This window comes from Myotis brandtii, unplaced genomic scaffold (assembly GCF_000412655.1).
Source record: "Myotis brandtii unplaced genomic scaffold, ASM41265v1 scaffold675, whole genome shotgun sequence".
In the NCBI taxonomy this organism is placed as follows: domain Eukaryota; kingdom Metazoa; phylum Chordata; class Mammalia; order Chiroptera; family Vespertilionidae; genus Myotis; species Myotis brandtii.
This window is the reverse complement of record NW_005370635.1, coordinates 1,026,172-1,049,064: the sequence shown is the minus strand read 5'-3', so window position 1 is coordinate 1,049,064 and position 22,893 is coordinate 1,026,172. Positions and strand designations below refer to the sequence as shown.

At 40.8% G+C, this 22,893-nt stretch overlaps 1 protein-coding gene across 1 annotated transcript in view; it reads right to left on the bottom strand.

Annotated features, from left to right (window-relative positions):
* The window catches only part of ATG14 (autophagy related 14), a gene marked incomplete at its 5' end in the record, with an annotated part of 35,856 nt that overhangs the window by 5,725 nt on the left and 7,238 nt on the right, over positions 1 to 22,893 (bottom strand). The window contains 8 exons of the mRNA XM_005881307.2: positions 5,150 to 5,235; positions 5,320 to 5,410; positions 7,339 to 7,456; positions 8,593 to 8,822; positions 11,614 to 11,851; positions 13,372 to 13,453; positions 14,600 to 14,642; positions 16,390 to 16,452. Of these exons, the coding sequence (XP_005881369.1) occupies positions 5,150 to 5,235; positions 5,320 to 5,410; positions 7,339 to 7,456; positions 8,593 to 8,822; positions 11,614 to 11,851; positions 13,372 to 13,453; positions 14,600 to 14,642; positions 16,390 to 16,452 (951 nt within the window). The remainder of the gene's footprint in view (positions 1 to 5,149; positions 5,236 to 5,319; positions 5,411 to 7,338; positions 7,457 to 8,592; positions 8,823 to 11,613; positions 11,852 to 13,371; positions 13,454 to 14,599; positions 14,643 to 16,389; positions 16,453 to 22,893) is intronic.

Here is a 22,893-nt window from a genome sequence, read left to right as displayed (position 1 = left end):
TTGAGGCTGCCTTATCTACTCTTAGGGTCCTTCTTGGCATGAGACTGCTATTGTCTCCAGATCCCCTCTTGAAGGGTTTTTCCAGGAGACAGGCCTGAGTGATACACGGGGGGAAGTGGCACATCCTTCAGGCGGAGGCCCTCACTGGAGCCACTGGACCCGTTCTCTGCTTGGAATTCCAAAGCGCAGAGTCCACTTGGCATGGAGCAGGCGCTCAATTAAGAACCTCACATGAGAAACTAGTGGATGATTCCCACAGCGGTCAGTAGGAACAATTTTAGTTCCAGCAACTAGCCTACATTTCTAAGCACCACCAGGAGCAGAAGAGACCCTTACAGAGGCGGCTGGGACATTTCTCTACTTGACGCCCTTCTCCCATCACTTCCAACATAATCTACTACCTGCCCAGCATGCCTGGGCCACACACACGTCACACAGAACTAACTAGCAAAAGAATTAAGTCTTTCTGCTTAATGTCTTTGGGAAATACAGATTATAAAATAATTCTTCTAATTTTCAGTTTAGCTGAATAAGTGACATCTTTTTATTCAAGACACTGAAGCCAGAGCATTCATTTTCTCATGATACAGGATGTTATCCTTATCGGTTAAGGCAACAAGATGATTGATCTTTTTGGCTTTTTAAAAGTCTCTTTTTGCCAACAGCTTATTTCAAAAATATTATAGAATGTACGGCATCAAGAGTAAACTCTAGACTTTGGATGATAAGGTGTGAATGTAGGCACCAGCACAGTAAAGACTGGCTCAGATAAGACTCGTCAATAGATAATAAACCCAGGGGGGGATTCTGAATAGGAGGACAACTGCACAGTCCCACACTGCAAGGAAGGAAGCATGTAGGAATCACACGGCGGCGAAGTCAGAAAGCATCTTGACAGTGAATTAACATCACCAATAAAGGACAGTTGGTCAAGTGTGATATGTGGAGATACTCCCACCTAGGAAGTGTCCCAGCCTAAAATGCATAGCCTGCATCTCACTGCAAGGAAACAGCCAATCGCAAAATGAAAGTTCTATTTGAAAAATGAAAATAATGTCATAAAAGACAAAGGCAGCTGTGAAAATGTTCCAAATTTAGAGTCATAGCAATTAAATGTACCACCCGACTCTAGATTGGATCCTGGAGGGGGAAATGCTATAAAGGACATTATCTGGTGCACTGACAAAACGTGCATATCGGCAGTAAAGTATTACATCAATGTTAAACGTGCTGATGTTGATAACTGGGCTGTGGTTAAGAAAATATTCCTCCCACCCCCCCAAAAAAGAAAATATTCCCATTCACATTGAACTATTTAGGGGTCAGGAGCCATGACATATGTAACTTATCCTCACAGAGTTCAGAAAAAAAAATTTTATGGAGAGAGAGGAGGGAGGAGAGGGGGAGAGATTGCACAAATGACAAAGCAAATGGGGTAAAACATTAACAAAGATGAATCTGGGTAAAGGGTATATGCATCTTTGTACTATTTTTTGATTTTTCTGTAATTTTGCATTTATTTCAAAGAAAAAAATAAGTTATGTTGGAGTCAGGATGGAATCCTCAGTTTAGCTGGTCTCCATGGAAACAGGAAGTCCCACCCAAGTTCCATTACCAGTCTCTCTAAGCCTGACTGAGGGAGGTGTGGAAATGGGGTTCTGAAGCGCCGACCTCCTGGTTCACAGACCAGGAAAGCTCTGATGTGACGAGAGCCTGGCTGTGTGTGTGCACGTCTCTAGGACAGAGCCTTCTAAATGGAGGGCTGACTCAAGGGCAAGCCCAGAGAAAACTCAGATCCACAAGGAAGCCCACCCCTAATACAAGATTGCCAATTTTCCTAAACAACCACCAACACTGGATATCATGTCCTTTCCTTTTTGCTAACCTGACAGATGGAAAATGGAAACCTGCTTTGAGTTGCATTTCTTTATTCTTGATTGAGGCTAAAGATGTTTTTCATCTGAATTGTGACTACTTGCATTTCTTTTGTGTGAACTGCCTGCTTGAATACTTTCTGTATTTTTTTATGAGGTTGCTTGCCTGTCTTTTATTGACCTGAAAGATTTAAGGAGTCTGGATTTTAATCCATTGTCTCTTATAGAGACTGCAAAATATATCTATTGCTTGTCTTTTAACATTGTTTATGGTATCTTTTACCAGAGACATTTAGAGTTTTTCCATAGAAAAATATGTAACTCCTTTCCTTCATGGTTTTTGGGTTTTGTGGCTTGCTTGGGAATCCCCTCCCCACCCTATGATTATAAACACTCTTTTCTCCTAGTTATAGTTTTTAAAATTAAAGTCTTTTATTTCATCTGGAATTAATTTTTGTATGTGGAATGTCATATAAATCCAACATTTTCTTCATATGAATACCCAACTGACCCACCACCATTGAGCTATTATGATTCAACATGCCACCCTTATCATATATTATTTTCCCACATACACAAGGGTCTGTTCCTGGACTCTCTTCTATTGTTTTAATTGCTCCACCGATTTGCATGCTAACAGGGTCTTGTTTTAATTACCTTTATACTACGTTTTAAAAGGGGCCAAGACCATCCCTTATTATTCTTTGTCAAAATTTCCTTGCAGACTATGCTTCTAGTTAAACATTAGAATCAGCCTATCAAAGTTCCATGAAATATCTGCTAAAATTCTGATCAGGTTTCCTTTTTGGGAGAAGTAGCACTTTTACAATACTGAGCCTTCCTCCTAGAAAATCACCACCCTGGCCTTCTTGCATTCAGTGCCACACCTCATACAGTGCTGGGCAGACATTCAAAAATTACAGGTTGAATATTTTTTTTAGTTCCAAAATTTTCTTTACATAAATTTGCATGTACTTTGTAAGGATTACTTCTCTATAGTTTATAGCGTTTGTTGCTAAAGTAAAAGGGATCTTTTTTCCCATTACTTTTTTTTTTAACAAGTTGTGGTTGGCACATAAGAAAGCAACTGTTTTAATGTATGTTGCTCTTATATTTAGACACCATACAAGTATCATTTCTAACAGCTTCGTAGTTCTTTTGGGTATCCAGTGTAATCATACCATCTACAATAGATCAGCTTAGTTTCCTTCTTTCTAATATAAATGCACCTTATTCCTTGTTTAAAATGTCCTGCCTTGGCTGGGCCTCCAGAGCCATGTTAATGTAGCAGGGCAAGCAGGGCACCCTTTTTCTTCCTGACGATATGCCATTAAACTAGCTTTTGCTCCATGCTTATGGTAGGTATCCTTTATTAATCATCTCTTTTTAATTTGATAGTTTTCTTTATTAAGGGGAACTGAATTTTATCCATCGCTTTTCTGGCATCTGTATAAGGATAGTCCTACGTTCTTTCTTCTTTAGTATGTTAATGTGATAAAGTTAATGTGCATGGTTAAAAGCATGAGTACCGCCCTGACCGGTTTGGTTCAGTGGATAGGGCGTCGGCCTGCGGACTAAAGGGTCCCGGGTTTGAGTCTGGTCGAGGGCATGTGCCTTGGTTGCGGGCACATCCCCAGTGGGGAGTGTGCAGGAGGCAGCTGATTGATGTTTCTCTCATCGATGTTTCTAACTCTCTATCCCTCTCCCTCTCCTCTCTGTAAAAAATCAATAAAATATATATTTTTTTAAAAATAAAAGCATGAGTACCTAGTACTTGGGAGTCGTCAGCCAGGTGTGTTGGGACCTGGCTCCACCACTTTTACTGGCTCCGTGACCATGGGCACGAGTTAGTTGGCCTGCTACCACGTTGCCCCCTGTGTGAAAGTAAGGATAATGATCCTGCCCTGGCTGGTGTAGCTCATGGAGTTAGTGTCATCCCATGCACCAAAAGGTTTGATTCCCCATGAGGGCACATTGCAGCCTCGATCCCAGTAAGGGGGCGTGTAGGAGGCAGCCAATCAATGTTTCTCTCTCACACTGATGTTTTTTTCTCTCTTCCTTCCTTTCTCTGCAAAATCAATAAAAACATATTTTTTTAAAAAGAGAGATTTAAGACATGTAAAGTGTCTAGCCCAGTGTAAATAAATATTAGTCCTTATTACGAATAATAAATTTCCTAACATTGAACCATTTACAAATAAAGTACAGAGAGGATGGCAAGCAAACCCATGGAAATCAACCACTAAAATTAGGATGGATTTCTAAAGGTTTTCTGTGGCTCCTAAATTAATGAATGGGATTTGGGCTAAGGAGTTTGAAGTCCCTATACAATGGCAAAACATTCAAGGTGCATGTGCAGTTTCCCGGAGAGAGTCCACAGCTCTTTCCAAAGTTAACTACTGTTTTAGGCAGGGGGAGGGAAGAGGGGAGAAACATAAGACAACCGTTGAAGGCAGACTGTCATAGAAAGTTCACTGCAATGTGAAGGAAACCAGGCATCCTGGTCAGTGGAGGGGACTCCCCTTGAGCCCTGGTTTGTGTCAAAGCAAATGAATGATGGGAAGAGACCCCACAAGAATTTTCCCACCTTTTATTTGTCTTTCAAAAGTACAAATACAATAGCCAAGCCCTATCTGCAGAAATGAATGAACAGACCTCTAAGAACAAGGAAAAAAGATCAGCACCTAGAGAAGGGGCTCTTGGATGCGACCAAAGATAAGCCTCATGAATGCCATGCTTTTTATGGGCTGAGAAACTGAAAAGACCCCATAGACCAGTCCTGGTTGGTCTTTTTTGTTACTCCCGTTTTTAAGCTAATGGATTTTAAACTATTCATCTCATAAACATCTCATACCCTTTATCCAACAAATGGTGGCCAGATTGACTCAGTGACAGAGAATTGTGAAGAACTGTTATGGGAAGGAATGAGCAGGCACAAAAGAAGATGCACAAGCAACAGGCTAGAGAAGAAACAGATGTGGATTCAAAGAAACGGCATTTGATCTTCAGGGACAGCACAAGAAAGGCCAGGAACCCTTGGGTTCTTCTGTTTTAGGTGTTAAAATGCTATTAATTTCTCTGAGAAATGATTATGTTAAGAACCATAATGGCTCAAATATGATTAGCCATTGCTTCCTTCTATATGGGACTGCATTATTTTTGTCCTGTTTGGAGATTTGGGGCTGAGGAACAGGCCCCTGTACACTGCCAACACATACAACTCCACTTAGAAGTCATCACAACACTCAGATAAAAGCAACAAACACCTTTCTTACCTGCCTAGGTGTTCAGAATTCGGGCTGACCAGGTACATTAGATTCCTGAGGGTATGCAGTGGTTGTAATTGGTCTAAATTTACATGCTAGAAAAACAAAAACAAAAAATTGATTACTATTTTCAACCATGTTAAGAAATTAAAAATTAGTTCACAGCACATTTTCCATACCTGAGAAAAGCACAAGTAAAGAATATTTGCATTCAGTTTCTTTACTGCTCGAGTAAATTTCTGTCTGCTGAGATTTTCCCCACAAAATTCACTGTAAAACAAACATAATTTGTAAAGTTGTATTTTTTGGAGGAAATTCTATGTTACAACATTCATTTTGAAGAGTGTACTTTACACTGCAATTCAGTATAAAACTTACCCTGAGGCCTTTGCCTCTTAAATGTACTTAGAAACTTTCTAGGAATGAACTATTCCCCTCATGAACAATTTCACTGAATCTGTAACAATTACAAATACATAGATCCTTTGACTAAGCAATTCCACTTCTGAAAACTTACTGTACACAAATACTTGCAAACTAGTGAAATGATGAATGTGTAAGATGACCCACAAGTGTCAATAGAGGACTGGTGAGATCCTGGGACACTTATACAAAGGAAAACTCTGCAGTTGCCCACTTTATGCAGGATGAGAGCTGAAGGCCCGACAGGCCCCACACGATTTGCACTCCTACCTTCCTGATGCACACGGTCTCCTCTGTGCTCCTTGCAGCTCTCCTCCAGGGCTTTGCAGGCCTCTCTCTGCTCACAGCCTCTTTCCCCAGGGTCCACTTGGCTTGCTCCCTTCCTCCCTCAGGTTCACACATGATCACACACCTGCCCACTCAAACACTGCAAGCCCTTCCCTGCCTCCACATCCCCTTTCTCTCACCCTGCTTTAACGTTCTCCACAGCACATGTCACCATCTGACATACTGTTTATTTGTCCCTTCATTAAAGTTAAGGGCCAAAGGGGTAGGGATTATGCTTTCATCACCAATGTACCTTCTTAGTACCTAGAACAGTGCCTGGCACATAGCAGACACTCAATAAATATTTGTTAAATAAATAAAAACTTAAAAAGCAAAGGTGTTTAAAACACCTTGGTACAGCATGATACCTTTTGTGTTTAAAAGATGGTAACCATATTTATATTTGCTTGAAATGCAAGGAAAACTAAAGGTTGGTAGGAAAGTATTAGGATTTGGGTAGACTGTAAACCTTTACATTTTTTTTTTTAATTTTAAACCACGTTTTTATTATAAGAAAATCAAACAGCCACAGCTGGGTAGCTCAGTTGGTTAGAGTGTGTCCCAATACGCCACAAATGAACACTTGTCCTTGTATTTGTACTTCTTTTTTTTTAATATATTTTATTGATTTTTCACAGAGAGGGAGAGGGCCACAGAGCCAGAAACATCGATGAGAGAGGAACACCGATCAGCTGCCTCCTGCACACTCCCCACTGGGGACACGCCCGCAACCAAGGCACACTAGTTGGTTAGAGTGTGTCCCAATACGCCACAAATGAACACTTGTCCTTGTATTTGTACTTCTTTTTTTTTAATATATTTTATTGATTTTTCACAGAGAGGGAGAGGGCCACAGAGCCAGAAACATCGATGAGAGAGGAACACCGATCAGCTGCCTCCTGCACACTCCCCACTGGGGACGCGCCCGCAACCAAGGCACACGCCTCTGGCCAGAATCGAACCCGGGACCCCTCAGTCCGCAGGCCGACGCCCCATCCACCGAGCCAAACCGGTCAGGGCTGTATTTGTACTTTTGAAAGACAAATAAAAGACAAATGCTGATTTGATCCCAATGAATTTATAAATCAAGTGAAACAACAAATTGATGTTTTCTGTCTAAAATCATTTTAAAAACAAAAAACAAAATTTGCCAAGTGTTTCCCCAGTTCTTGCACATGAGCACACCCTCTGAATATCCTGGGTTTTCCTTCAGTTCTTTTTGCAAGTGGGAGAATTCTCTGTGGTCTTCTCAAACACTTCACATGCAATTGTAAGATAACACCAATTTGTACCACATGAGGCTTATGGAATTAATCTCAGTATCTATGGTCATTTCTGTCTGAATAACACTTAAATTCTTGATTTTGGATTCATTAGAACAAATGAGAACACAAAAAGAGCATAAGAGAACCACGATGAAGAAGACATCGCCGCCCTCAGTTACTTGCCTGTTGCACAGCTTTTTGGGAAGATTTATGTCGAGTATATGAGACAAAATGTTGGCCAGCTGAGTCGCATAGCACAGCGCAGCGCTGATGGTGTAAGCAGGGTTGTTATGCTCCATGTCTAAAGTGTAAAAACAACCACCACACACAGAACAACCTTAATTTCAGCAAAAAATACGAATGAACCTACATTTTATGATTTCTAATTTATCATTACATTTATGGTAACGTTTTACTCCTTCCTAATAAAAGGTCCATGTTTCATTGCTATGATTTTCACTGAGTGAAACCTAAGTAAGTGGGCCTAGACAGGCCCAGCATAAATGAAATTGAAGTCCCCACCCACAGCACGCACTCAGCGTACATGCTTTTGATGACAGCTTGCTTCCTGTCCTCCCCACTGGAAGGGAGGCACACCTGTCTGGGTGACACCACCTGTGTATCACCAGTACATGACTAAAGCACATCTCACTAAGTATGTGCTGAATGACTAAACGAACAATTCTCCACCAGAGAAAAGCTATGGGGGTGTTAAAGGATTTCTCTAGTGTGGTATTCAATCTCCAGTTAGGACTGCTAAACAAGCTCTTTACAAAGTTAAAAACTATCAAAATGGGATGGGACTCAGGCTAACTATGCTTCTTTAAATAGTGAGGTCTTTTTATATAGATAAAGCAGTATCGACCCCCAAGAGGAGAAATATCTGAAATACATGTTTCCAGCACATCCACAGATGGAGAAACAATATGTGGTATATCCATACAATGGAATGTCATTCAATCATAAAAAGAATGATACATACAACAATATGGATGAACTCTGAAAACATATAAGTAAAAGAAGCCAAACACAAAAGGCCATGTTTTGTATGATCCCATTTATATGAAATGCCCAGAATAGACACAACTACAGAAACAGGGTGCAGATTAGTGATGGCCAGGGCTCGGCTCTGAGGAGGGCGCTGGGGGTGACTGCTCCATGCCCTGGAGTTTGCATGTGGGGTGATGGAAATGTTCTGGAACTAGACAGAGGTGATGGTTTTATATCACTGTACATGTACTAAATGCCACTTAATTGTTCCTAACTGTTCATTTTGTTATATAAATTTTACCTCAATTAAAAGTATACATGTTGGCTGGAGCCATCCAGGCTCAGCCACCTGGTGTGTGGGTGATCGAATAAATTCGTAATCCCTCAACAAAAAAACAAACAAAATTCATGTTTATAAACACTTCCAAACACTGTCTTGCTTCTCACCAGGCCCCTGCGTGGTTTTCTTCTCTTCCACCCAATTGTAGTAGGCAGAGTAGTCCCCGTTGTTGGGAAGGCTAATCCAAGGCCCTGTGATGCTGATGCTGGTGTCCCCATTGTGGTCGTCACAGACCCATCTCCCTGAGTGGTAAGTCGTCCTCCGGGCTTCGGCAAGCTTGCTCACGGTGCTGGAGGTCATGGCACTGTCACTCTCTGAAGACACATCCGCGGGATCTCTAAAAATCAGAAGATGCATACGGGTTTCAAGGGACTGGGTTTTAAAGAGCAGGCAATATACTTGCCAAATATACAGAACACTGGGAAGAAGCACATGAGCACAGGAAGTGACGTGGAACATGCAGAGATAAGTGATTGCTATCAGAGATGAAGATCAAACCAGCTGTAGCACAGAAGTCCACATGGGCGTAAGGGGGCACCAGGAGCAAGGGCCTCAAATACCAGGTTCTTCAATGATTTGGTAGCAATATCCCTTTATATGCTTAAAAATTTCTGAGGACCTCAAAGAGCTTTTGTGTGTAGGGGTTAGGTCTATTGAGATTTGCTATATAAGAAATCCGAGAACATTTAAAATGATTAATTCATTAAAAAATAATAAAATTATTACATGTTAACATAGTATATCCTTATGAAAAAAATCTGTATTTTTCAAACAAGTACATTAGTAAAGAGTCAAATAACACAATACAGCACTGATCAACATTTTTTAAAAACCTCTATAATACCAAAGTCTTTCAATTGTTCTTTCAAGTAAAATAGTGTCCCATGAAAAAAGCAACTACTGCTTGCAATTCATTCAAGTGCTTTTCCTTGAGCCAACCATGGCACTTCGGTCTGCAGCAAAAGCAGCTTCTGCACATTTCCCATTTCATCATATACTATCTTAAAAAGGTGTGTTTGCAGGGCAAGCCAATAAAATTTAAATAAAAATATTTCCTATTGCTTCATCAAGAACACTGTTGCTGCAAAACTGGTTTTTGTTTTTGTTTTAATACTGCAAGTACATGGCAGAATACAATGACTATTACTGCAGCTTGGTGTCACTGCCTTGAGATGTCTGCCTTGAAATGTATTGTGGCACCAGAGGTTTTACCCACCATGGCTTCTGAGCCACCAGTGCAATGTCAACAGAGTGAAAAAGGAAAATAAAGTGTTAATATTATTATATAAAAACAGTTTGACTGCATGGACCCCCTGAAAGGGTTGCAGGGACCCACAGAGCCCATAGACCACACTTGGAGATCTGCTGGTCTGAAGCATGATGGGAATGAGAAGTCACAGCAGGCACAAATGCACAGGAGGGGAAGGACACGGTGTGTTTGGGAGCAGAGATGATCAGTGGAGTTGTGTAGAATACACAAAGGAAGTGCCAGGAGACGGTATTGGAAAGGTGGGTAGGAAATGGGAGACTGGGAAGGGCCTTTTGCACTGCACTAAGTTTAGATTCTGTTCTCTTGGCCAGTGGTTCTCGATCCTTTTTCTTTCTGCCACAACACACATAGCATAACGCCTACCGGCTATCACGGTTAAGGCCGGGGGACTAGGCCAGCTCCAAGCTGTAATGCTACTTCCTCCTTCTCCCACTCAAGGAAGTTTGAGAAAAAAGAATGAACATGAGCCCTAGCCGGTTTGGCTCAGTGGACAGAGCATCGGCCTGTGGACCGAAGGGTCCCGGGTTCGATTCCAGTCAAGGGCACGTACCTCGGTTGCAGGCTCCTCCCCGGCCTGGGCCCTCGTCAGGGCTTGTGAAGGAGGCAACCAATCGATGTGTTTCTCTCACATTGATGTTTCTCTCTGTCTTTCCCTCTCTTTTTCACTCTTCCTAAAAATCAATGGAAAAATATCCCCGGGTGAGGATTAAAAAACATAATAAAATAAAATTGTTTAAAAAAAAAAAAGAATGAACACGAAATCTTATTATAGAGGTAACTTCAAAATCATCAGTTTAAAAAAAATTAACAGTATATACTAATATATACTAACAGAAAAATTTAAACAGCACAGGTAGAAAGGAGAAAGTTTTTCTCCATTTTCTCTTCTGCAACTTTGTATGCAATTATGAGTCTCCATTCCAATATTGTTGTTGCCATCTGCACACATTCATCTACCATAAGATTCATAAAGGAATCAAATCCCCGCAATATTCCTTGGACATGTCTGCCACCAGTTAATTTCAAGGATAACTTCTTGTCCATAAATTTTGTTAACTCAGGAGGGTGAGCTTTGCTCATGTGTCTACTCATTGAGTTCAAAGCTCTCTCCAAAAGGAATCTGTGGCCTCTTTCATGTTCCCCTGGCAGGCCCCGGCCCACTACAATTTAATGTGGCATAATGTTTGTTTTGTCAGCTTTTTTACCTGCTTTGGCCTGACTAGTTGTCTTCTGGCCTCTTTCATGTTCCCCTGGCAGGCCCCGGCCCACGACAATTTAATGTGGCATAATGTTTCTGTTTTGTCAGTTTTACCTGCTTTGGCCTGACTAGTTGTCTTTTGACTCAATAGGTTATCCATGTACTACTGCTAAGAGTAGACTGAAGATACCCGGCGCTTGACAACAGCTAGTCAGCAGTAAAAGGCTGTCACCATGTAAGAAACCCCAAGCACCAGGTGCTTTCTTCCACTTTAGCTCCTGATCCTTGTGAAGTAGGCATTTATTATCCCTGACTTTGAGGTTCAAGAACCTGCCTCACAGCATATAACTAATAAACAACCCGATTGGGATTGCAGCTGACATCGGCCATCAGATGGTTTTTTGATCAGGGTGAGTCAGCACCTCATCGGGAAGCTGTAAGTGTACACAAGCTCCTCCGAGGGCCACCGCCCTTTACCTTGGCTGCCTCCCCAACTTCATGCAGTGTGCAGTGTTTGCTGAAGCAGATAAGACTTCATTCAGTTTAATTACCAGGAAAGCCAATGGCCCAGAATGAGGTCAAATAAATGAGGTGCTGACACACTTAAAAAATACTTGATTTTGGGACCTGATGTAGAGTCAAAAGACTTGCTTACTGTACCTCGCACCAGTCTTCACTTCCTCAATTGGGAAGATGACAGAGGTGAGCTCTAATATATGAGACCGCCGAAGATCTGCCAGACGCTCATAATGACTTTTTAAGTCGATGGTCTTTTTTTCTACTAGGTCCCCAAGTTTGCGGTTATGCCTCTGAATCTTCTCCTTTTTCTCTTGATGCCGTTGTGCTCGAGTATAAAGCTTCTGATTCTTTTCCTTGGTTTTGAGAAGGCCTTCAGAATCTAAAATAAATCAAACTCAACAATTATCTCTACAAATAGGTCCTGGAATCTAAGAACTCCCTTAGCTTGTGAGCATGGCAACTAGCCTGCATTATGTTCTAAAGAGCAGGGTTCGGGACCCCGGCAGACCATCAGAACCACCCAGAGCAGTGGACTCAAAGTGTGGCCTATGTATGTATCTGGGTCGGTCTGTAAACTTTTCCCAATCAGACAAGAGATGTACAGAAATACAGGCTAAGTTTAGAAAATGTTTTCTTTGACATGGCAATTTGACACTGCCATAAAATTCAAGCGTATGACCATCTTTCTAGTAATTTATTTTATTATACTTTATGAAAGTATTGGTATCAGTTTATGACAGATTGGAAATCAAAGAGAAACTACTGGTCTTTTACTACAGACAGTTTCAGAACCACTGACCCAGTCCCCATGCATGAGATTGTATTTCCTAAATCCAGGGTGGGTCCCAAAATTCTCTCTCTAGGTTTTAAAAAGGTTCCCAGATCTCTCTGCCAGGGATGGAAACCACTGTTTTAAGTTCACTGCTTTAGAACCATTCATTTTATTCTCTGTGGTTGCTGCTTTTGTATTTTGGTGCGAGGAATCTATTAGAGCTGATCAAAGTTTTAAACTTGATCACCAGAGAACTGCACAAGGTCAGTAAATTCAGCAATTTGAGGCGGTTCTCAGATACCTGGTAGCCAACCCCTGGGGTGAACATCACGGAAGCGTGAGGAAAGAGGTACACCAGGTTCAAGGTTAAATGACAAGTCCCTACACTGCTGCTGAACCAGAGGCTTTGGAGGATGTGTGCCAAACCCAGTGAGCAATTGACTATCTGCAGTCCTGGGTGCTCCTTCATCATGCTGCCCTGCTTCTCTCTTGTTAATCCTGTGAAACTCCACAGAACTGTATGAGGACAAATGTCTTCAAAGGAAGCTTTAACTCCACTATGTACCCCTTACAAGATATTGCTTCTGAAAGCAATGAACAGGAGAGGGATTCACAAGGTCTGATGGTGACTCATTCGAAACTTTAAACACTGACCTTCAGAAATACACAGAGTATTTCCAAGGATGTAGGATTTCTAAGAGAACTCTCTTAAATTTTGATAACCACATATTGATAGAGTATCAGTAAAAGTATAATGTAAAATTAATACAGATTAAAATATGTATAAAATACACTAATGGAGAAAAAAATATTCTATGCCTCTGGTAGGAACTAATAATTATAAATGGATTCCAACTTAGACTCGGAGTCTCCTCTTAGCTAAGGCAAATGGGAAACATATGTTCCTTAACTTTTTTAAAGTGAGAAAGGTAGCAGGTTATTTAAAGGTCTTTGTATAAGAGTCCCTTACACAAACGTTTCATATGGAGAGGAAGGTGAGCAGTAACTTTTCCAGGTTGCTGTTACCCCTATTCCTCTCTCTTTCTCTGCCTCTCTAGTTTATTAATCCCATGAAATTCCACATGAGCTCTTTATTAGGGCTGGAGGGAGGGGCTCCAATTACTTACTTTTCTTCATTTCTTCATTTCCTTTGCATATTGTTTGTTTCAGCTGTTCAATCCTCATCTTGCAGGACATTATTTTCCATCTCTTAAAAAGTATGCAATAAATATCAGAAATGGTCTCATAACTAATATGATTATCTACCCAGTATCACCACCCATTTTTCAGGTATATCTTAGAAAATATAATGAAAACTGTTATATGTATTATAGCTTCTATAACTATGTCAGATTACCAAAAAGAAAAAAAATGTGTTATTATGGCTCAATGCAGAAGCTGTTAGAAAATTAAAGAGAAATTCACAGAAAAATATGTTGCAGGATATTCTCTTAACATGCTCTGTTCAATATATAGCCACTGGGCACATGTGGTTATTTAAAAGTCAATTAAAATTACATAAAATAACAAAATTCAGCCTGGCCGGGGTGGCTCAGTGATTGAGCCACATGAACTAGGAGGACAAGGTTTGATTCCCAGTCAGGGCACACGGGTTCAATCCCCAGGAGCGAGCTTGAAGGAGGCAGCTGATCAATGATTCTTTCTCACACTACCCATATGTCTTATGCTTCTTTCTCATTACTGATGTTTCTATCTCTCTCCCTCTTCATTCCTCTCTCTAAAATCAATAAAAACATATTTTTAAAAATTCAGTTTCTTACTCACACTACCCATATGTCTTATGATCAACAATGCTCAACACATGTGGCTAATGGCTACCATCCATATTGGTCTGTGTAGATATAGAACATTTGCATCATCACAGAAAGTTCTGTTTATGCCCTGAGGATTAACAAAACAAACATAAAATGTTTTCTTTTATGGCTTATCAAGGTCCTCACTCCTAAATTACATAAAAACTTTCCCCTATTTCCTTTTCACATTTTTATGAGTTTACTTTTCACATTTAATCATTACTCCATTTAAACTGTGTGTGTTTATGATGAGTACGTTTTCTCCAAAAGGATAGCCCATTGTTCTTATATTTCTATGTCACTGCCAGACTTCATAACCTTTACAACAGCTCCCTAATGAACTGTCAACACCCCGTTTTTGGTCCCCAAAAAAATATCTGAGAAGTCCACACTACAAATATATTCAAAGAGAGGACTTCCAAAAATGAAAAAAAAACCAAAAAACAAATTTAAACTCACAATGATTTTTGAAGCACCACCAATTTAAAAACATATAACCTCAAGTACAAAGAATATTATTTAAATAGTTCTTACAGCTTACCAACTGATCTGTTATCCATTTTCCTTCCATAGCTTTTAACACTCTGTACGGAGAAGAGAGATACAGAATAAGCCCTTAAAAAATTAAATTTTATAAAGCTCAAAAATGTAAAATCAGCCCTAACCGGTTTGGCTCAGTGGTAGAGAGCATCAGCCTGCAGATTCAAGGGTCCCAGGTTCGATTCCGGCCAAGGGCATGCACCTTGGTTGCGGGCACATACCCAGTAGGGAGTGTGCAGGAGGCAGCTGATCGATGTTTCTCTCTCATTGATGTTTCTAACTCTCTATCCCTCTCCCTTCCTCTCTGTAAAAAAATCAATAAAATATATTTTTTAAAAAATGTAAAATCAACAACTTTTAAATACAACTTCTTATAAATGGCTTGAAATAGCAAAATGGGACTGAAGCAAAGTGTTTTCCAAATTCTCTTCTCTGCAATTTTTTCTCACGTTCTTCTTTTTGCACTTCTAACACAGTCCGGAGCCTTTCTGCAGACGTTCATCATAAACTTCCAGAACAGCCAGAGCCTTTGTCCTCAGTCATAACTAATAATTCCCGTCAGCCATAATTAATGATAGTTACAAGAGAACTCATGACTAAAAATGCTAAGATCATTACAGAAAGAAAAGGCACAAGCCAGTATCTGAGAATATTTGTTTTATGGAGTGAAGTGTTCTATAAAAATAGAAGTTTCTGCCCTGGCCAGTGGGGCTCCGTTGGCTGGAGCACCGTCCTGTACACTGAAAGGCTTTGAACCCCAGTCCTGGTGTGTGCAGGAAGGCAACTGGTCATTGTTCCTTCCCTTTCCATTTGTCCCTTTCTCTCTTTCTCTTCCCCTCTTTCTTAAAAAAAATAAGCATGGTGTCAGGGAAGAATTTAAATATAAATAAATAGTATCTATGGCTGAATAAATTAGAGAAATAACCAAGTTAAATTAATCCAAGCAGGTTTCTCTAATGCAGCGGTTCTCAACCTGTGGGTCGCCTAAGACCATCCTGCATATCAGATATTTACATTATGATTCATAGCAGTAGCAACATTACAGTTATGAAGTAGCAACGAAAATAATTTTATGGTTGGGTCACAACATGAGGAACTGTATTTAAAGGGCCAGAAGGTTGAGAACCACTGCTCTAATGTGAGGCATCTCAGGCTATTTAATCCACTTATGAATGTGTTTATCTGACCAGGGGTGTGTCTGCAGAACAGTGACTGGGTCCGTTTGGGATAGGAGACTCTATAGGAAAATTCTCAAATCCAGAGTGTGCGAGATGCACCGGCAGTGCTCAGTAATAACTCAGATTCCCAGGCCTCCCCTCAGACCTACTGAATCTGAATACCTGAGGATAGGATTTTAAGAATCTGCATCTTTAACCATTACCTCAGTTAATGAATTCTGATACAGATGATCTGCAGACCACACTTTGCAAAAACACTGATAGAGAAGAAAGCTAAATGGAAGCAGTAACATCCTATAGGAGCCACCATCACTAACTTAAGTCTAACATGCCTACTGTCCTGGACCCGTCTGCCACATACCAATGATCAGGCTGGGGGCTTAATTCATCCATCCCATCGCTAGTGCCTACTGTGCACAGGCACCAGGGCTGATCCCAGTATTTTCTAGAAACTTGATAACTCTCCTATTTTGCTTCTCCAAGATGCACTGCTCTTCTGTACTTTCAGATTATATCCTAAATTTAGTAATTTAGCAATCCATATATCTGCATATCACAGCACTGAATTAAACCACATAACCTCCACAAATTAAAAAGCCAAATGAAGACTCACTCTTTTTGAAATTCTTCCTGTTTGCTCTTAAGTTGGCTTAACCGTTCCTTCTTGTCTATAAACCTGTAAGAAAAAAAAATTAATGTTTTATTTAAATATTCTTTTTTTTTTCAGTTCAATCAGATTATATGAACTCTTGGGAAGCCAATCATTTCTGCAGACTCACCTGGAAATGTCACTGAAAGTAAGTACTGTACACAACTTCTCAATGGGATGCATGTGGCTGCTCACCACTTGATTATTTTAAAGTTAAATTCAAACTCTCAGCTTCAAAATTCTGTCATGGGTTTATAAAATGTCTATAGGTTTCCACCCCTAGGTTAAATTATTTCCAAACAGGCACATCAGAGCACTAATGTGAATTTTGAATTTAAAAAAAACTGAGGCTTCTACTATAAAAACTAGAGGCCTGATGCAGGAAATTCGTGCAAGAGTAGGCCTTTGCAGTCACAGCGGCTGCCTCAATCCCACGGCTGCAGCCCAGGCTTTGTCCAGAAGGTCATCTGGATGATCGTTTGGTCGATTTGCGTATTATGCTTTTATTTTTATAGATAATTTTTACTCTAGCCAGTTTGGCTCATTGAATAGAGCATTGGCCCATGGACTAAAGGGTCTCAGGTTGGAGTCTGATCAAGGGCATGTACCCCAGCCCTGGTTGGGGCAGGCAACCAATTGATGTATCTCTCTCTCTCTCCCCCACCCCCTTCCTTCCATTCTCTCTGAAAATCAATGGAGAAAATATCCTTGGGTGAAGATGAACAACAAAAAAATAAAAATTTAATTATTAAGCTTAATTTAATCCTTATATTAATCCTTAATTTGTTCCTTATATTTTTAAAGTACAATTTTTTCTCGCTTATTTTATTGCTAGTCATTGGAGACTAAAAAATTACTTAGTAAAAAGTTACCAAAAGGAAGGGATATCATATTGCAGTGAATCTTCCATCAGTCTTCTACTCTCATACTTATTATTTTCTTCCTGTTACCTATTTGGGTTTGCCCCTTTTTTGCAGCTTATGGTAAAAACTCAAATCATTGATTTTAGGCCCCCTTCTTTTTATATAACCATATAAAGTTATAAATTCCCCCCTAAGTATTGTTTTAGCTACACCAAAAATGTTGATGAAGTGTATTTAGTTTGAAATTTCTAATTTTCCATAAGATTCATTTGACTCACAAGTTATTTACAAGTATATTGTTTAATTTCCAGATATAAGGGCTTTCTTAGGTAACTTACTGTTGTTATTTTCTTAATTCTGATGTGGTCATAGAATATACTGTGAGATTTCAATCTTTTGATTTGAGACTGCCTTTCACTGGTTTGCCTCAGTGAAAGTTCCACGTGCCCTTGAAAGAACGTGTATTCTACAGCTGCTGGGTACAGTGCTCTATAAGGTCAACTAGCTGCAGGTGTCTAACAGTGTCATTCGGATCTTCTAGATCTGTGCTGTTCAATATGGTAAACACCAGTCACACGTGGCTACTGAACACCTGAAATGTGGCTTGTTGCTTAATAAGGATTTGATTTTAGAATCGCATGACTAACATTGTGCAACTGATTTTCAATTGAGTTAGCAGTGGCTCACTATTTTCAAGGAAACAATGGTGCTACAGCAACATGGTATACAGTCTAAGGACAGGCTTTTGCCTGTCTCCTGAATTTCTAGCCTAAATGAAAACAATTTAACAGAACAATAACAGCCCTAAAAATCTATTCCTTACTAGTCTCTCTAAAACACCATGTTTGAAACATACCCAAATGGTCTAATTATGACCGTGTAATAGCCACTGGAAATGTACAATCCTATCTAATAAAGAGGGAATATGCTCATTGACCCTCACGCCATCGCAAAGATGGCGCCAATAAGGAGGGAATATGCTAATTGACTGCCCCGTGCTCAAAAATGGAAGTGCCCACAGCCAATAAGGAGGGAATATGCTAATTGACTGCTACGCAGGCGCGGCAAGGCTGGGCCCACCCCCAGGCAGGCCCAGCCACGCCACTTCACATGCCTGCCTCCAGAGACCCCCAGTCCCCTCAGCTCCCCAGTCGCCCAGGGCCGGCCCGAGGTTCAGGCAAGCCTTGGATGTCGGCTGCCCAGCCGTCCAGGGCCACCTGAGGCTCAGGTAACTGGGGCTGGCCGAGGCTTGCGCTGCTGGCAGTGGCAGCAGCACAAGTGTGATGTGGGCATCGCCTTCCCCTGATCGCCAGGTCGCCTCCCGCCCCTGAGGGCTCCTGGACTGTGAGAGGGGGGCAGACCAGGCTGAGGGACCCCCCTCCAGTGCATGAATTTTCATGCACCGGGCCTCTAGTACATAATATATTAAACAAAAATGCAAATCAAGCCCAGCCGGTGTGGCTCAGTGGTTGAGCATCAACTCATGAACCAGGAGGTCACGGTTTGGTTCCCAGTCAGGGCACATATCCAGGTTGCGGGTTCGGTCCCCAGTTGGGACCCATGGGGGCTGGGGGCGCCTGAAACCAATCAATGGTTCACTCTCATGTTGATTTCTCTCTCTTTCTCTCTCTCTCTCTCTCTCTCTCTCTCTCTCTCAAATCAATAAAAACATATTTTTTAAAAAATCAGTTTCTCAGTTACACTAATCCCATTTCAATAGCCCCAAATGGTTGGCTTCTACCATATTGGAAAGTGTAGAAACAGAACACTATGGCAGAATGTTCTATTGGGTAGCACTGCAATGGCCAGTAAGGTGGTTAGTGCATGGAACAGTACTAGAAAACTCAGAAAACAATGTGAAATGTAGACAAACCCAGAGGCTCATCAATTAACTTATCAGGCTTTTATTGTGTGCCTGCAACTTATAACAAAAAATCTGCCACAATATTAAGAAATCTAATGATATGTTCTGTAGCTTGGACATATTACTTATTTGTTTTATGCTTCCACTTCCTTGTATATAAAAAAGAGAAACTAATGTGGTATTTATTTCTATTTCACTAAGGCAATGTGGTGATTCATGGTCCCGTAACCTGAAGGATAAGACAAACTGACAAGATTCATCAAACCATGCAAAAAAAAGAACTGACAGAGGAAAATAAAATCTTGCTTTTAGAAGTTATGAAAGTTCTCCTTTCAGATGTCATAAAAATGCCACTCCACTTTGCACTAGAACAAACTGGGATGACAAACAACTTTGTTCAGCTCTAAAAGCTGGTTGATTCTCTTGGGCTTTGTTAACAAACACACACACACACACACAAAATTAAAACAAATACAGTTGACAGCAAGAATAATAAACAGAAGACAATTCCTACTGTACCAAACAGTTCATGAGTCATGGTATCCTTGATGAAGGAAATTAAAACTAAATGGTGTTAACAAAGCTAAACAGCAGATGATATCAAGGAATGTGGCTGGGTCAGCATTTCAACTGCTCATCAGCACACTCATCCATTCTCTGCATTCTCCATCCCACTACTCATGGAAATAGATAAAAAATTCATTCCAGCCCTAGCCGGTTTGGCTCAGTGGATAGAGCCATCGGCCTGTGGACTGAAGGGTCCCAGGTTCAATTCCAGTCAAGGGCACATGCCCGGGTTGCAGGCTCCATCCCCAGTGGGGGGCATGCAGGAGGCAGTCAATAAATGATTCTCATCATTGATGTTTCTATCTTCTCTCTCCCTCTCCCTTCCTCTCTGAAATCAATAAAAATATATAATAAAAATAAATTTAAAAAATTCATCCCATAAGTCTGTGCTTTCTCAATATGGTTTCCAACAAATGGAAAGATTAACAAAAAGGTTGTGGGTTCCATTCCTGATAAGGGCATATATCTCCCCCCTACTCTTCTCTTCCTTCTAAAGTCAATAAGCATATCCTCTGTGAGGATTTTATTTTTTTAAGTAGGGGGAGGGAATCATATTATATGTACTTTCAAGTTGGGTTTATCACATAAAATATTCTGTATGTATGTTTTTCCATGTCAGAACATATAAGATTCTCATTCTTGAACAGATACACACAATTTCTTACAATAGACCTCATATATTTTACTTTTTAAAAAAAATCCTCACTTGAGGATATTTTTCTGTTGATTTTTTAGAGAGAGTGGGAGAGGAAAAGACAGAGAAATATCGATATGAGATAAACACATAGATTGGTTGCCTCCTGCACCAGCCCAATCACGTACCTGCAACTGAGGTACGTGCCCTTGACCGGAATCAAACCCGGGACCCTTCAGTCCAAAGGCCAACGCTCTATCCACTGAGCCAAACAGGATAGGGCATATAATCTACTTATATAAATTCCTATTAAACACTGCCAATTTTTCACTATTATCAATATTATGAATGACTATCTTAGTGCATAAATCTTTACAAGCTTTTAAGATTCTCTAAGAGAAATTCCAATAAGTAAAATAAATTGCTAGGTCAAATATTTACAAGCAGAATTCTGGCAGTTTAAATTTCTTCTGGATAATTCACAACCCCACCAGTAACAGAATCAGTTTTTTCATACCCTCCCTAAACATTGCACATTTTAGTCTTTGCTAACCTGATTGGCTTTCCCACCCCTTCCCCCCAAAGATAGTTCATAATTCAAATACTTTATTTCACTAGAAATGAATGCCCTTTCCCTATATAATTAACCATTTAGTTTTCTTTTGTTATTTCTGTCTATGTCCTTTGTCCATCTTTCTACAGTTTTTTAAGGATTAGGGAAATTAGCCATTTTTCTTTCATACATCTTGAAAAATCTCCCACCTCAATCTGCTTTCTGACTACTCATGTTTCTGTTCTACAGAATTTTCCAACTTTTATGCAGATACATTTATCAATTTTGTGTTGGTTTGTTCAATGACTTCAGTGTTTTGTGGTTTCTGAAAGGAATCTGCCAGTGAACCTGTACTGTGCGCCATGGCTTTTACAACAGTTTCCTATATTTTCTCACCCAATTTAAAAAGGCCTTCTACATTATCTACCAAATTTCTCCACTTATAAGATTTATCTTCTTCCCTAAAAAGGTACTTCCTTAAACTGATTACTGTTTCCTAAATTCTTCCATACTTTTACAACTAATTATATCTTTTCCATTAAAAAAAAAAACTCCCTTAAGTTGACCTCAAATCATTCTCCCTTCAATAGAGGTGAAAGGGAATGAGAGAGGTAATCACCCAGCACCCCAGTGGTACAAGAGACAGCACACCACCCAGTGCAGGCTTCCGAGGGAGTTTTGTGCGAGCTATGCCTATCTGGGCTAAGACTTGGGATAAGTTAGAGCTGGCCCTGTAAAGGGAAGGAAGTCATTATGGACAGAGGAAATTATGTTTCACAAGATAAAAAATTAATCTCTGCACCAGAGCATCAACACTCCCAAGTGGGATATTGAGGATAGAAGTGTGCTGCTAATGTGTGTGAGCCTTGGCTACTGACAATCATGGGCAACTGAGAACTATCCACAGGTTACCATTCATAAATATCCCATATTACCAGAAAAACAGCACCAGGGCAGGCTCTCTATTAGGGATCCACATCAATTCTGTGTTAGGTGATAGATAATTAACATCATTATAACTCCTACAACTATTAAGCCACCTACTGAGCACTTAGATGTCCCAAGCACAGCACCTTTTACAAAATAACCAATCCCTCCATCTGCCTGCCCAGTCCTTTCCCTCGCCCTAAGGCTGTATGTTTACTTTGTGCCTAGGGTTATGGCAATAGGAAGGTCTGAGAAACCTTTAATGTATTATAACCACTAACATATTATAGAAAGGAAAAAAAATCCAAAACTTTCAAATAAGCAATTGAAGGCCTAAAAAAATATTCTGTCTCCTTCTTTATGTATTTCTGTACTTTACAATTTTCTACAATACTCACACATATACTTTTACAATCAGAAAAAAGATATATAATCAATGAAAATTTCTCATGTTCACTCCCTGAGGATCACATCTACTATAAAAATCCTATAGAATAAAGAGGGAATATGCAAATTGACCATCACTCCGCCATAAAGATGGTGGCGCCCACAGTAGAGGCGGGGGTTTCCATAACACAAGATGGCTGTACCCACAGCGGAGGTCAAGTTCCCACAACGAGTCTTAATGAGCAATTATCAGGGACCTGAGGCTACACTCCCCCGCCCCCCCATGGGGCTTGACAGGGGACCTCAGGCCACGCCCTCCGCCCAGTGGGGCTTGACGGGGGACCTGAAGCTGCACCCCCCTCCCGGTGGGGATTGACGGGGGACCCAAGGCACACCCCCCCACCTGGCAGGGCTTGACAGGGGACCTCAGGCCATGCTCCCCGCTCGGCAGGGCTTGACAGGGGATCTCAGGCCACATCCCCCACCCGGCGGGGCTTGACGGGGGACCTCAAGGCACGCCTCCCACCCGGCGGGGCTTGACAAGGGTGGGACCAGCCAGGTCTGGATCTAGCCCAATGGGGGGTGGGCCGGCCGGGTCTGGGTCTTGTGCAATTTTGAGGCGGACATGGGTGGGCAGGGACTTGACTCTGGGTCCCGTGGTGCGCCCCAGACT